The sequence below is a fragment of the Lithobates pipiens genome, unplaced genomic scaffold (genome assembly GCF_037356315.1).
Source record: "Lithobates pipiens isolate NorthernLeopardFrog02 unplaced genomic scaffold, aLitPip1_a1.2 Scaffold_8, whole genome shotgun sequence".
Lineage (NCBI taxonomy): Eukaryota > Metazoa > Chordata > Amphibia > Anura > Ranidae > Lithobates > Lithobates pipiens.
Genome location: NW_027507903.1, coordinates 612,708,000 through 612,723,150, shown reverse-complemented (window position 1 = coordinate 612,723,150; position 15,151 = coordinate 612,708,000). Strand labels below are relative to the sequence as shown.

The following is a 15,151-nucleotide window of genomic DNA, read 5'->3' as shown; positions in this document are numbered from 1 at the left end:
TGAGCGCTGGTGAAGCAGTATTCATGGGCATTGGTGGGCGCTGGTGAGGCGGCATTGTTGAGCGCTGGTGAAGAGGTATTGATGGGCGCTGGTGAGGAGGTATTGATGGGCGCTGGTGAGGAGGTATTGATGGACGCTGGTGAGGAGGTATTGATGGACGCTGGTGAGGAGGTATTGATGGGCGCTGGTGAAACGATATTGATGGGCGCTGGTGAAACGATATTGATGGGCGCTGGTGAAACGATATTGATGGGCGCTGGTGAAGCGATATTGATGGGCGCTGGTGAAGCAGTATTGATGGGCACTGGTGAAGCAGTATTGATGGGCGCTGGTGAAGCAGTATTGATGGGCGCTGGTGAAGCAGTATTGATGGGCACTGGGGAAGCGGCATTGATGGGCACTGGTGAAGCAACATTGATGGGCGCTGGTGAAGCAGTATTGCTGGGCCCTGGTGAGGCTGCATTGAAGGGCGCTGGTGGCAGGGGAGGGCTGGTAGCCTTAGGCCTGGGGGGCAAGTCCAGTCAAGTAGCCCATTTAACCACCAAATTAGCTCCACGTTGCCTGCACAGAGAGAGAAATAGCTCCACGTTGCCTGCACAGAGAGAGAAATCGCTTCACATTGCCCGCACAGAGAGAGAAATCGCTTCACATTGCCCACACAGAGAGAGAAATCGCTTCACATTGCCCACACAGAGAGAGAAATCGCTTCACATTGCCCACACAGAGAGAGAAATCGCTTCACATTGCCCGCACAGAAAAATCGCTTCACATTGCCCACACAGAGAAATCGCTTCACATTGCCCACACAGAGAAATCGCTTCACATTGCCCACACAGAGAAATCGCTTCACATTGCCCACACAGAGAGAGAAATCGCTTCACGTTGCCCGCACAGAGAGAGAAATCGCTTCACATTGCCCACACAGAGAGAGAAATCGCTTCACATTGCCTGCACAGAAAAATCGCTTCACATTGCCCACACAGAGAAATCGCTTCACATTGCACACACAGAGAGAAATCGCTTCACGTTGCTCGCACAGAGAGAGAAATCGCTTGACATTGCCCACACAGAGAGAGAGAGAAATCGCTTCACATTGCCCACACAGAGAGAAAGAGAAATTCCTTCACATTGCCCACACAGAGAGAGAAAAATCGCTTCACGTTGCCCACACAGAGAGAGAAATCACTTCACATTGCCCACACAGAGAGAGAGAAATCGCTTTGCATTGCCCACACAGAGAGAGAGAAATCGCTTTGCATTGCCCACACAGAGAGAGAAATCGCTTCACATTGCCCGCACAGAGAGAGAGAAATCGCTTTACATTGCCCACACAGAGAGAAAGAGAAATTCCTTCACATTGCCCACACAGAGAGAGAAAAATCGCTTCACGTTGCCCACACAGAGAGAGAAATCACTTCACATTGCCCACACAGAGAGAGAGAAATCGCTTTGCATTGCCCACACAGAGAGAGAAATCGCTTTACATTGCCCGCACAGAGAGAGAGAAATCGCTTTACATTGCCCACACAGAGAGAGAGAAATCGCTTTACATTGCCCACACAGAGAGAGAGAAATCGCTTTACATTGCCCACACAGAGAGAGAGAAATCGCTTTACATTGCCCGCACAGAGAGAGAGAAATCGCTTTACATTGCCCACACAGAGAGAGAAATCGCTTCACATTTCCCGCACAGAGAGAGAAATCGCTCCACATTGCAAGCACATCGAAAGAGAGAAATCGCTTTACATTGCCCACACAGAGAGAGAAATCGCTCCACATTGCCCACACAGAGAGAGAGATTGCTCCATATTGCATTTTCTCTGTGGAAGCAATGTTGAGAAGTCTCTCTCTCTCTGTAAAGGCCAGTGCACCAGTCCCCAGGGTCAGATTAAGGGCACTGTGGGCCTGGTGCAGCAGTGAAGCAGGTTTAGGAGTGGCAGGGATACGATGTAAATAACGTCATATCCCAGCTCTCCTGTTACTAGGCACCATGCTGCATCTCTAGGAGCCTGTGCTGGCTTGTGCCCAGACTTAGTCGCAGCTGCACAGGTGTAATGCTAGGGAAGCCTGGCATTTGATTTATCAAGCTTCCGTAAGAGCCGTGTGTGGGTGTGTGCTCTTAGGTGAAGGTTTCCGAGCCATCAGAATACAGTGATCACTGCTGGCAGCTATAGCAGCCAGCAGTGATCGTCAAAAAAAAAAAAGACACGCTGGTTGTACTGAAGTCAGTTGATCTTTCAAATTCTGTACAACCAGTCTGCCCATCAGGGCCAGTGCTACCACTAGGCAAACTAGGAAGCCGCCTAGTGCGCACTGCTGCCTAGGGGCGCCTGGCCACTGGTGTTACTACTCTGTTCTCTTTGCAACAAGCAACTAAGTCTCAGCATCAGCAGGCAGCCACCGCTCAGTTCGTACATAGCGTTGGAGGCGCAGTGGCGGCGGAGGACTGTGTCTGTGTCCCAACTCCTGAATGAATGGAAGCAAGCAAACATTCATTGATGGGCACAAGTAGGCTGCATTGATGTGCACTGGTGAGGCTACATTGATGGGCGCTGGTGAGGCTGCATTGATTGGTGCTGGTGAGGCTGCATTGATGGGCGCTGGTGAGGCTGCTTTGATGAGCGCTGGTGAGGCTGCTTTGATGGGCGCTGGCGAGGCTGCATTGATGGGCGCTGGCGAGGCTGCATTGATGGGCGCTGGCGAGGCTGCATTGATGGGCGCTGGCGAGGTTGCATTGATGGGTGCTGGCGAGGCTGCATTGATGGGCACTGGTGAGGCTGCTTTGATGAGCGCTGGTGAGGCTGCATTGATGGGCGCTGGTGAGGTGGCATTGATGGGCGCTGCTGAGGCTGCATTTGATGGGCACTGGTGGGCTGCATTTGATGGGTGCTTCATTAAAAAGGTGGGGTATACATGGGCAGGACAAAGGGGTGAAGTCAGGGGTGGAGCGGGGGGGGGGGGGGCGGCAAAATGAGGTTTCGCCTAGGGTGTCAAAAATCCTTGCACCAGCCCTGGACGCAGGGCTCTGTGGCATCTCTCCATTTCCACCGGAGCGTCCGGTGGTCTCCCCAGGAGTGTGTTGCAAATTGCCCATACAGCTTGCTGGAGATGGGGGCTTTCAATTGATTCCGGGATACCCCTGAACCTCAAATTGTGTCTCCGCCCCCTGTTATCTAAGTCCTCGAGGTGCCTGTGCATGTCAAGGATGATCTGCTCCTGTGCCCCTGAAGTAAATTGTACCTGTTGAATGGCTGCTCCATGTGCTGCCGTCACAGCTTCCACCTGCTCAATCCTGGTGACCATCCCTTTCACCTCTGCCTTAAGGTCCGTGATTGCCGCTGCAAGTGTGGCTTTAATGTCCATCGCTACCATTTGGAGGTCTGCCAAGCTGAGGGAGGAAGCCGGGAGTTTATCCTGGGACACCTCAGGGATCCCCCGGGCCTCTTGCGCGCCGTTGGAGAGGGCTCCTCCCGCCGCCATGTGCGCGGCCTGAGACTCGCCATGCTGTGTCCGGAACAGCTCGGGAATCGTGCGGTTTAGCTGCGAGCACGAATCCGGTTGCGAGCGGGGGACTGGTGTGGACTTCCCCGCCATCCCTTCCGACCTGTTTGCTAGCCTCAACGCTGATGGGAAAGTGCTAGCCGAGGACCCGTTCGCCGGAGCTCTGAGATCAGGCTGCCATCACCGTTCTGCGCCAAGCCACGCCCCCATAAATCTTTTCCATAGTTTGCAGGCGCTATAACTTTTGTGCAAACCAATCAATATACGCTTATTGTGATTTTATTTACCAAAAATATGTAGAAGAATATATATTGGTCTAAACTGAGGAAGAAATTTGTTTTTTAAAAACATTTTTGGGGATATTTATTATAGCAAAAAGTAAAAAATATAGTTTTTTTCAAAATTGTCGCTCTTTTTTTGTTTATAGCACAAAAAAAAAAAAAAAAACGTAGAGGTGATCAAATACCACCAAAAGAAAGTTCTATTTGTGGGAAAACAGGACATACATTTTGTTTGGGTTCAGCGTCGCATGACCGTGCAATTGTCAGTTAAAGCAACGCAGCGCCGTATCGCATAAAATGGCCTGGTCATTAAGCAGCCAAATCACCCAGTCTGTAAGTGGTTAAAGTTTATATGCCTTGTTTATTGTTAACCTGCCTGCTGAGAGTGTTCAATTTGGTTTAACTGTTACGTACGCTATAATAGTCAATCAATAGATTAAGTGTATTTACCACTAAACAGGTGTGTGTGTGTGTGTGTGTATTTATTGCCATATCCCACAGCCAGGCGAAATGTATTTCTTACTTGTGTTGTAAATTGTGCTTGCAGTAATTTTATTCAACCAGGTGTACCAGGGGGGCTGATGTTTTTCTTGGAGTCGAGGCGCTGAACAGAGAACCCAAAATGTAGCCAGCGGCTCCTTCGGGGGTGGCGCTAGACTTATGTATTGTCAGACTCACATAGAAAAAAAACATTTTTGGACAGCCTTTTACCTGCCATGCTTTAAATTTCCCAATATCTGCGCACTTTCTCTTTGAAAAGGATCCTTCCTCGTTGTTGCAAAACATAAGGTCATCAAGAGCTTTAGCTATAACATAGACAGCAGTGTAAATATTGTAAGATGCTCTCAAGCTTGACACATCATTATAAAGATTATGGATGTTATTAAGGTCCTCATCTCCAGTACATACATTGAATGCATTCCTTGATCCATTAACCATCTTTTGGTCAGGTAACGTGCATCCAAAAGCTTCTTCCCAGAAAATGTTGGCCCAAGAGGAACCTGGAGTATTGTACGGGTCAATGTTGTTAAGATAGTTTTGGAAGCCTGGGATCTTTGAGCTGCGGAATGCAAAACCAATTGTTCCCAACAAGATGGAAGAATACTTATCTATTGAGAGTACGTTTGTAATAGACCAAGCTTCGCTAGCTACAAAGACTTTCCCAGTTGTGTTAAGTATCAAAAGTTCATCAAGTAAATGAATAAGATAGACGTCCGTAGAGAAAACCACCACAACTTTAACTGTTGAGGTCTTGATTATTTTGGCAATCCTAGGGATGTCTCTGTAGGTGGTCTGCATATACTCTGTGAATGCCACACAAGCTCCAGATTTTGCAATTTCTTGCTTAATGATCTTAATGCCCTCTTGGCCATAATCATTGTCAGCAGCAACCAGACCTATCCATGTCCATCCAAAATGTATGACCATCTGTGCCAGTCCTTGAGACTGGAAAGCATCGCTTGGAACGGTCCTGAAGAAGGAAGGGAACTTTGCCCTGTTGCTCAGAAGAGAACTGGTTGAAAAATAGCTTATCTGTTGAGTAAAAATTTGCAAGCAAATTATAATTTTCCCAAAAAATCTATGGTCAGGTTTTGTAATATTGCTATGGAGGAAAATAGAAAACATGTGAAGGGTGGCCATGGTGGAGATACAGGAGAGACCACTTATAGTGTAGTACTTTTATGTTAAAAAAATATTTTTGATTGAGAAAAAAAATGTTCTCAAATTTGAGTGTTGTGCCTGTTATGGCTGGCAATCTGGATCTTCTTTGGGTGGATAATAAATCTTTCTCTACTATAATGGACTTTGCTGGCTTTAACTCCATGATTTTGCCAAGCAGAAGCATGTTGTATAGCAACAGAATGAATGGGGCATTCAAGTCCAGTATGACTCTTTGAAAAGAATTGGAAATCAGGTTGTGGGTGCAACTATTAAGAATCATGTGAGATCTTATTGGTATCACTTGGGAACTCTTTGCTAGAGCTACTGTACCTGTAGTAACAATCTTGGTACTGCTCCCAGGCCAATTAGTATGCTTGTGGAAAAAACAGCCATGTAGTCTTGAGGCACATACTGGGTATGTCCCACTATTGGAACAATGCATTTAGTGGAAGGCACAGGCAGTATCATGGCTACTTTTTTTTTTCATTTCTAAAACTTTTTTTTACCAAAGAGCAATATTGTCTATAGAGCCACAACTTGTCAGACACAGGCTTTGTCTCCAAAGAATTCTTCAGTCCATGGTATGGGGCCTAATCCTAGAGGCCCTGAGATTAAGCCCTATATCATAGAGAAATGCATTAGTGGAGGAACCGGTTTCCAGTGGGATGTTGCTATTTTTATTCATTACATTTAAAAAAATAAGAAGTAAGTAGTGGTGGTACGGCCTGTATCTCTACATTGTTCCAGTCTGTACCCCAGTGACTTTGGTTTCCACAGCTCTAGAGGCTTATGTGTCTTACCTGTGGGTATCTATACAACCCCAAAATGTGAGCCATGAGGATGGAGTATGTGGATGTTGAGTGGCCGATGATGGCTGCCAGTCGGGGATGGTCACGACAGCAATAGTTTGGTATGACCCAATCTTGACCCGTCATCATCCACAGGGTGCTTTCTAGCTCCCTCTGCAGTACTGTGCAGGAATCATAAGCATAGAAGCCCAAAGTGATATTGGGGAGAAGTTTGACGCTTTGATTTATCTCGTCAACAGCAAACCGCATAGCCTGCAACAACTGATACTGTTCAAAGAGGAACCTGAAAGTGAAGAATGAAAAGCGTGTAAGACCACAAAAACCTTTTTGTTAATATTTTTATCTCAACAGTTGGAACATATCACTATTAATCTCTCATAATATCACTCTGCACATACATTCCCAATAATCCAGAAAGAAACAGTAAAAAAAAAACAGCATGATTACCTCATTAATCATATGCTGCTCTTTCATTGTCCAATCGTTGTCCAGGGGTCAGGAAGGTTACTTATATGTACTGCTTTAAATGCAGAAGAAGAAAGTTGGGTCACTGATGCTATTTGGCAGTTTTGTGTGAGTCTCAAAATAGCTCTCATATACAGTAGGTCTTTCATCTGTGTATTTAGCTGCTTGCAAGGAGTTCAACTTTAACACTGGGCACTGATTAGCTTATTGGTGTTATGTTTGCATTGGCTGGCAAGAGAACCTCCCAGGTTCACTGGATTGTAGGTGTGATACTGGATACTATGACTTCTCCTCCACTCTATAATGAAGTGGTGTGTAGATTTTTGGACCACAATTTCACAAGTTCTGTATTACAAAAAGCAGTGCTAAAGATGCCAAAGCACCACCAGGACATGTGTTGAGGAACTTTGGGCTGGTGTCAATGGGCAAATGCAATTGACATCAGTTTGAGTTGCTTATGAGATCATCCAGAGTTCAGTGACAGGTGCATCAACCAGTAGCTGATATCTTTCTGACCTGCACTTGAACTGTTTTTTTATTGCATCAACCTGCAGTTGACACCCTTCTGACTTGCACATGACCTGCTTCTAAGTTGCATCAACCTGCAGTTGACCTCCTTCTGAACTGCACTTGGTCTGCTCCTACGTTGCATCAATCTGCAGTTGACCTCCTTCTGCTTCAAAGTTGAATCAATGCTCAGGTGACCTCCATTTGACTTGCACTTGACTTGTTTCTAAGTTGCATTAACCTTCAGCTGTCCGTCTTATGACCTGCACTTGACATGCTTTTAAGTTGCATCAACCTGCAGTTGACCTCTTTCAGATTCTGCACTTAACCTGTTTCTAAGTTGAACAATCTACAGTTAACATTTTCCCAATCAATGAGCTGCTTTAATCTAATTGTTCATTTGTATATAATGTGAACAAAAACTCCCCAATGCTGGTGCTCAGAGATGATTTTTCATTATTTGTTCCCCTCAGGAAAGGAAGGGGCAGCAAGAGGTGGACTCATTTAGGTGAGGTCCATAACAGAACTTGTACTGGGGCCCCATGTACTTTCTGCCAGTGCTGTAATTTAGTTCCTTATGAGATAGGATAACTTAAGAATAGAGATGGGCCAAACACCCCCCAGTTCGTTTGGGGCAAAATTCTCGACCATCGCAAAAGTTTGGATCCTATTGAAGTCTATGGGACTCAAACTTAAAAAATTCCCATTTTTAAGGCTTATATGCAAGTTATTGACCATAAAAATGGCATGGCGTATGTACCCATGCAGAAAACAAAACATCGTTTTAAAAGGAGCAGTGATTTTAACGATTTCCTAAAGTAAAGCAAAGAATAAAAAATCCTTTAACTTTAGTGCCTGGGGGCCCCTTAGTCTGCCTGTAAAGTAGTGCATCTGCTGCAGAAAAACTAACATTTATAAAAAAAAAAATTACTTTTAATCTGATTTTCCCTGCAAGCTTTCTTTATTTTGTAAACTACTGCTTGGGAAGCCAGTCTGTATGATGAGGCCACAATTTAGTGCACTCCGAACAAGATTAGAGATTTGTTGGATACATTTTGGTGTTTATTTGGCAAACTTTGGATGGAAATAACAAATTGTTGCACCACATTGTGCAAGTCTTATGTGAAGAAGCCAAATTATAGTATACTCAGGCCAAGATTAATATTTTTTTTAAAGATAAAGTCTGGTGTCTCTTTTGCAGACTTTGGGTAGAAATAACAAGTGCAGAAAATTGGGCTTTGGGTGTTGGTGGTGCCTTCACACCCTAACCCTATAGAGGTACACTTGATGAAAGCAAGAGTTGGCATTGCTGTAAAAAAATATATATATATATTCGATGCCCCTGTCACACAGTTGTGGAAATATAATCTTTGGGTGTTGGTGGTGCCTTCACCACATAAACTTCTAGAGGTACTCTTGATGAAAGCAAGAATTGGCCTTGCTCTAAAAAATTTAAATTGAATGCCCCTGTCACACAGTTAATGAAAAATGGCCTTTGGGTGTTGGTGGCGCCTTCACCCTGTTAGCTTCTAGAGGTACTCTTAATCAAAGCAAGAATTGTCGTTGCTGTAAAAAATTTTAATTTGATGCCCCTGTCACACAGTTGCAGGAAAATTGGTCTTTGGGTGTTGGCGTGTCTTCACCCTGTAACCTTCTAGAGGTACTCTTGATGAAAGCAAGAATTGGCCTTGGTGCAAAAAAAAATTATTTGACACCCCTGTCACACAGTTGTGGAATAATGGTCTTTGGGTGTTGATGGTGCATTCACCCATAACCTTCTAGAGGTACTCCTGATGAAAACAAGAATTGGCCTTGCTGTATAAAATTTAAACTCCAACTATTGTTGAGAAAAAAAATTCCCTTCTGGGTGATTTATGTACATTGCAAGGATTATACCAACCTTTGTTGCAGATTTCTACCTTTTGTTATTCTGAAGAAATTGCTGTTTGTTCCTCTCTGCCTCTGGTCTGAGTGAGTCTAATGGGAGTGGTTTTATAATTATCTTTCAGCTGTGCACCTGCACAGCACTAATGAGGAAATCTGCAGGATCTGCATCCCTTTAGATGTGTTCCTTCAGTGCGTATCTCACCAAAACTTACATTTTTGAAGCAAGGGATGCCTGAAATCTGACTTTTATCTTAGGTAGACTTGTGGGAAAATCTGTGAACCCGTCACACAAGCAGGAAATTATGTTTCTGGGGGGTGGTCAGTACACACTCTGTGTACAGAACAACTCCAGGTAGCTATATTGCACTACATTTACAGAAAATTACAGCAGCTGCAGATTAAAATGGAAAGGTAATTTTTTAATAACATTCAATTACAATATGACTTGTGTTGCAATTGTATACGCTATATTAATTTTTCTTTATTTGATATTTCTTTTTCTCCATAAAAGTGGAGTTACCCTTTAAATTTTATGCCCCTGTCACACAGCTGTGAAAAAATGGTCTTTGGGTGTTGGTGGTGCCTTCACCCTGTAACCTTCTAGAGATACTCTTGATGAAAACAAGAATTGGCCTTGCTGTAAAAAAATGTTAATTTGATGCACCTGTCAAACAGGTGTGGAAAAATTGGTCCTTGGGTGTTAATTGTGCTCAAGATAAAATCAACACCAACAGAGCTAGGCAGCTTAGACAGTCTTGCAGAGATTTGAGATCCCAACACTTAACCGGCAACACCGGCATGAGGGGCTTGACAGCTGCTGCTAATCCAGGAGGGATTCATTTTGACAAATGTCAGCCGATCAATGGAGTCTGTGGACAGGCACGCTCTTTTATCTGTCACAAAACCTCTGGCAGTACTGAATGCCCAATTCCGAAAGCACACTGGATGCTGGGCAGCCCAGCAGCTCAACTGCATACTGGGCAAGTTCTGGCTAGTGGTCTATTGTCATGACCCAGTGGATTGTCTATTGGAAAGTTCTCCATGTCTGTTTTCACCCCTAGATAATCTTCCACCATATGATGCAGATGCTGCCAATGGGATCCTGAAGCTGACAGCATTTTAACATGCACCACTGCTCCTCTTTTGACAGACAGAAGCCTCAAAAATACCTATTACATGAGATTTAACCTACCAGAGTTTGGAAAGGTGTTACATAATCTCCACTTTATGGTGTCCTCAATATATTTCATCCTGTGCTCCCTCTGCAAGGGCAGGATGAGTTCCAAGACTTTCTACTGGTAACAGTGTTCAAGGAGGGTTGCCAACCAATAATGAGCCTTCTCCTTGATGCCACAAATTCTCTCGTCTTTTCACAAGCTTTGAAGACGTAGGGAGCCCATGCACCCCAAGCTTGTGGAGGCATGAGAAGCAGAGTCCTCAGGGTCACTGCCCATTACAGTATCTGGAACTGCCTCCTCCCAGCCACGTACTACTTCCAAGGTTTCTGGGGACTGAAAACCATGCCTTAAGGTTGGACGTATGTCTTTCTCTCCTTCTATGCCGACAAAACTGCCAGAATCCACCTCCTCCTTCTCCTTCTCTTTCCTCTCCTCTTGTCTGTTCTGTGGCATCACAATAATGGTGTCTGCATAAAGCAGGCCTTGAGAGGAAAGGGAGTCCTCCTCTTTCTTCCGCTGCTCTGTCTCGAGTGCCCTGTCCATAATGCAATGCAGAGTATACTTCAGCTGGAACACAAGTGGGATTGTGACACTGATGCAAGCATTGTCACAGCTCACCATCCTTGTCGCCTCCTCGAATGGTGACAGTACTGTGCATGCACCCTTTAATAGCACTCATTGGCATGGGGAACAAAGAGCAGAGATGCCCTGAGCCTGTCCTTGTGCCATACTCAGGTACTCATTGTCGTCCCTCTGCTGCATGTGCAGCCACTGCAGCATTGCCAAAGTTGAGTGCCACCTGGTAGGCATGTCATAAATCAGGCGGTTTACGGGCAGGTCAAATTCCCGTTGAATTTCAGCCAACCAAAATGGCTGTGTATGACCGCCTGAAATGGCTTCAGACTCTTCTGGCCTGCCTTAGAAGATCTAACCTGCAAACCTGGGTACCTGTTTAGGAAATGCTGCAACACCAAATTGAGGACATGTGCCAGGCATGTGTCAACTTTCCCTGTGGAAGGGAGGACAGAAAGTTACTGCCATTATCGCACACCACCATTCCTGGCTCAAGCTTCCGTGGCGTGAACCACCTCTGGGCTTGCCCCTGCAGTGTGCCTCCTGTCCCCTAGACAGACCAGCTGAAGTACTGCATGACATCTTTTTGCCTGACTTGTTAAATGACTCCTGGAATACTTAGTGGGTATTGGTGGTTCATAGGACAATCCAGCAAGGGAGGGCATGAATGAGGAGGAGGAAAGGGTGGAGCTGACAGATCTTGCATCATACCCACCAGCTGTATAGAGTCATAGCAGCAAAACAACCCCAGCACTGAGCCCTGTCCTGCATTCTTCCTAGTTGCAGACAGAGTTACTCAGTGTGCTGTGAACTAAATATATCGTCCCTAATATGGACCTTGTGGCTGATTGTCTTGCCCAACGATGCCAAAACATTGCCTTTCATGGGATGGTACAGAGCTGGGATTGTCTTTCATGCAAAGAAATAGTGACTGGGAACCTGCCATTGTGATACAGCACATTCGGCAAATTCACAGAAGCTGGCAGAATCCACCAGACAGAAAGGCAGGAGTTCTAAAGCCAGCACTTTGGACAAACAGAAATTTAGACACTGGGCATGTGGGCAGGGAATGCATTTTTTTTTCGATGCAGCAACTGGGGCAGAGAAATTTGCCTGCTACACTCTACAACTGGTGGTGTGCTGCTGGCGATGTGTTGCAAGGACCTGTGACACTCTTTGCTATATCATCATCCCTGTCAGTGGAGGCTGCTGAGAAGTCATGAGATATAGCAGGGGTAGACATGAAATGTGAGGAGTAAGAATAGAAGAATTGTGTCTGGTTTTCAGGTGCTCTTGCCAATGGGCTGAGTGGTGGGAGGTTAAATGCCTTGTCAATGTGGTACCAAAATGGCTGGTATTTTTGCTTGATCTGCTTGGTGTAAAGACTGCAAAATGTAACAGTGCGATCAGCATTGCAACATGTGCTAAATAAGGCCCACACAGCTGAGCTGTGAGAAGTGGGCCAGGAGATAACAGCTCCACAATCTGATGGAATAGGATGACTTCTCTCTACTCTTCCATGATAGCTGCCTCTGGAGGAGATCCTGCCTCGTGGGGGTTGTTTCTTCCCCTCACTTTTCTCCTCTGCTCTTCCGGCACCCAAGTCGCATCAGTGACTTCATCATCATCATCCCCTCCATCCTCATCCTATCACTGGAGCCAAATTGTCAATACACAGCAGATGGGGGAACATGACTGCCAATTTGTTGTTTATCAGTGTTTTCCCCTCTCTGTTGGCTCATGTTACTCCCTCCCTCTACCTCAGAACTAACATCTGAATCAAGTAATGTCTGTGTATCCTCAAGAAGCAAGTGGATGACGGTGTGTTCAAATAATTCATCTGACTCCTCCATACATGAGGCTGGGGCTAGGGCAGCAGTAGCTATAGACAAGGAGGCAGAAAAAGCCACTCTGGCAGCTGCGGTGGACTGCGTACTAGTGTCAGCTAAGGTCATAGAGGATGATTTAGTAAGCCACTCCATCCCCTCCTCTGTATGCTGTGGCTGGATAGCATGAGCAACATCACAAAACTGGGACAAATGTGCCCTGCCTGAGGACTGACCATGTCCATATCTTTGCCTGGGGACACAGATGCTGCTGGCCCCCTCATAGTGGCATGGGAACGTCTGCCTCCCCTTGCTGGCCTTGCAGACAGGATGGGGGGTCTTATTACCCAAATCTAATAGAAACTGGAAAATGGATGATTGGATGCACTTTATTGAATGGAAAGTTGTGTTTGGTGCACTTTAAATTGAGGACTGATGCTGAGAGAAATGTAAAAAATATACAAAAAAACAAAAAAAAACAAAAGGTGCAACACCAGCACTGCAGCCAGAAAAACTGAGGCTGACAATTTAAAAAAAAAGTGGGCAGGCAGGGGACAAAAAACACAACAAAAACAAACACAGCAACCAAAAAAAAAGGGTATACAGCACTGTATACAGCATTAAATGTTTTGTAATGCTGTGTTAAACACAGCACTACACTAACATGCTACACTGACACTAAACTATACTGGAACATTATACTGACACTATTACTAACACTACACTAACACTCTACACTCAGAGGCACAATAAGTGCCGGTTCACACAGGGACGACCTGTCAGATGACTTAGCCACCTGACAAGTCGCGCTCCATGCATTGCAATGGACTCAAGTCACTCTGACTTAAAAAAAGGTTCCTGTAGTACTTTGGGGCGACTTCGGAGCGGCTTGCATTGACTTCTATACAGAAGCCTTTTTGCAAGCCGCACTGAAGTCGCACTGTCTGGGGCAGCTTCAGAGTCGGATGAGAGTCGGGTGACTTTACAGCCACCCCTGTGTGAACCGGCACTAAGTGAACACACTAACTCGCTAGTAGCAAACTGAGCCTTGCTCTATTTATTGCTCCCATGGGAAGGAACCTTTTATAGTGTGGAGTGGGACTATGAGCACTGAGCCGTTATTGGAGAAAGTCATCATCACTTTGTCCAATCAGGACTCTGACAGTGCTCCGTGCCCTAATTGGGAAAGCACAGCTTCATCCAATTAGGGTCCTAGAATGCACTGTGAAGTGCTCAATGCATTGTGGGGCATTCAGCGGGATGCTTGGCGGGATGTTCTCTCACAAACTCGGGTGTTCACCGAACAGGAGAACAGGCAATGTTTGGGCCAAAACTTTTACTTGGCTGGAACTGTTCACTCAACACTATGTAAGAACTTTATTTCCTTTTTTTTTTTGTTTACAAACTATTTTTATTTGGTACAAAAAGTAGTAGAAAGAGAATACATAGATATAACAGATTGATAACAGTAAAGGTTAGTCGTACATAAGAAAATTATCAATAAATAATAATTGACCCAAAAAATGGCTTGAGATTCCACACACAACCTACCCCCATATACAGAAATTCTATGACTTATCTTACATTAAGCAAGCATCTGTGTGAGGTTTCTCTCGAAAGGTGAATTCCTGGTTAAGATAGTCAATGTGGAGGGGAATCACAGCCCCAATGAGCACATCTCCAGGTACCAATATCCCGCTGGGAGGTAAGTCTGTTGGGTTACCATCTGAGTATGAGGTCGGGACATTGTACAGGACAACAAGGTGCCAGAGCGTTTGGTACAGATGGGGCATCAACCTGCAAAAACAATAAAACACTCTAAAAAGAGCCTGATTTTTTAGATATGGTTTTTATCAGATGCCAGTCTGTTCTTTGTTTAGGCAAAAAAAAGGTAATTTTCCAGTTCACAGCATTAAGAAGGTGAAGACATTTGTAAATAGCTCAGGCATCTAAGAAAGTTTAAATCTAAAAATATGCATAAATACAGTCAAAACCACAATCATAAACAGTACTATAGCATTAACAGCGCTGTAATCTATTAGTCAATAGATACATGCAAAAAAGTATACACTGAATACTCATGACTAGGACAGTCAGATACCTTACTACCCCAAACAAAACATGTTTTACTGATTTTACACTTATTAATAATGACACTGATACCTGCTGGATGTAAATGGCCTGTTCTGCCTTTTATTAACAATAAATAACCAAAAACTCAATAAAAAAACAAAAAGTTTATTTACAACAAAAACCTTTCCAGCTCCAATCTCAATACCTTTTTGTTGCTGGTCCCTGACGACCCCATCTTCCAACTTTTTTGGTCTGTAATACCTTTATGTTAGTATCTGCCCCGAGCCGCCAGAAATTGCCTCGGGGACCACTAACTGACCACAGACCCCACCAAATTATGTTACCCGGTAGTCTATACTTCAACCAGACCACCGGGAGGACTCCACACC

The 15,151-nt window shown here is 44.9% G+C and overlaps 1 protein-coding gene across 1 annotated transcript in view; it reads right to left on the bottom strand.

The window, feature by feature from the left end:
* The window catches only part of LOC143961382 (extracellular calcium-sensing receptor-like), a 34,428-nt gene extending 19,946 nt beyond the window's left edge, over nucleotides 1–14,482 (bottom strand). Inside the window, exons 1-3 of the mRNA XM_077470648.1 lie at nucleotides 14,274–14,482; nucleotides 6,245–6,536; nucleotides 4,494–5,315 (exon numbers count right to left, since the gene is read on the bottom strand). Of these exons, the coding sequence (XP_077326774.1) occupies nucleotides 4,494–5,315; nucleotides 6,245–6,536; nucleotides 14,274–14,482 (1,323 nt within the window). The remainder of the gene's footprint in view (nucleotides 1–4,493; nucleotides 5,316–6,244; nucleotides 6,537–14,273) is intronic.
* Between the last annotated feature and the right edge of the window lie 669 nt (nucleotides 14,483–15,151).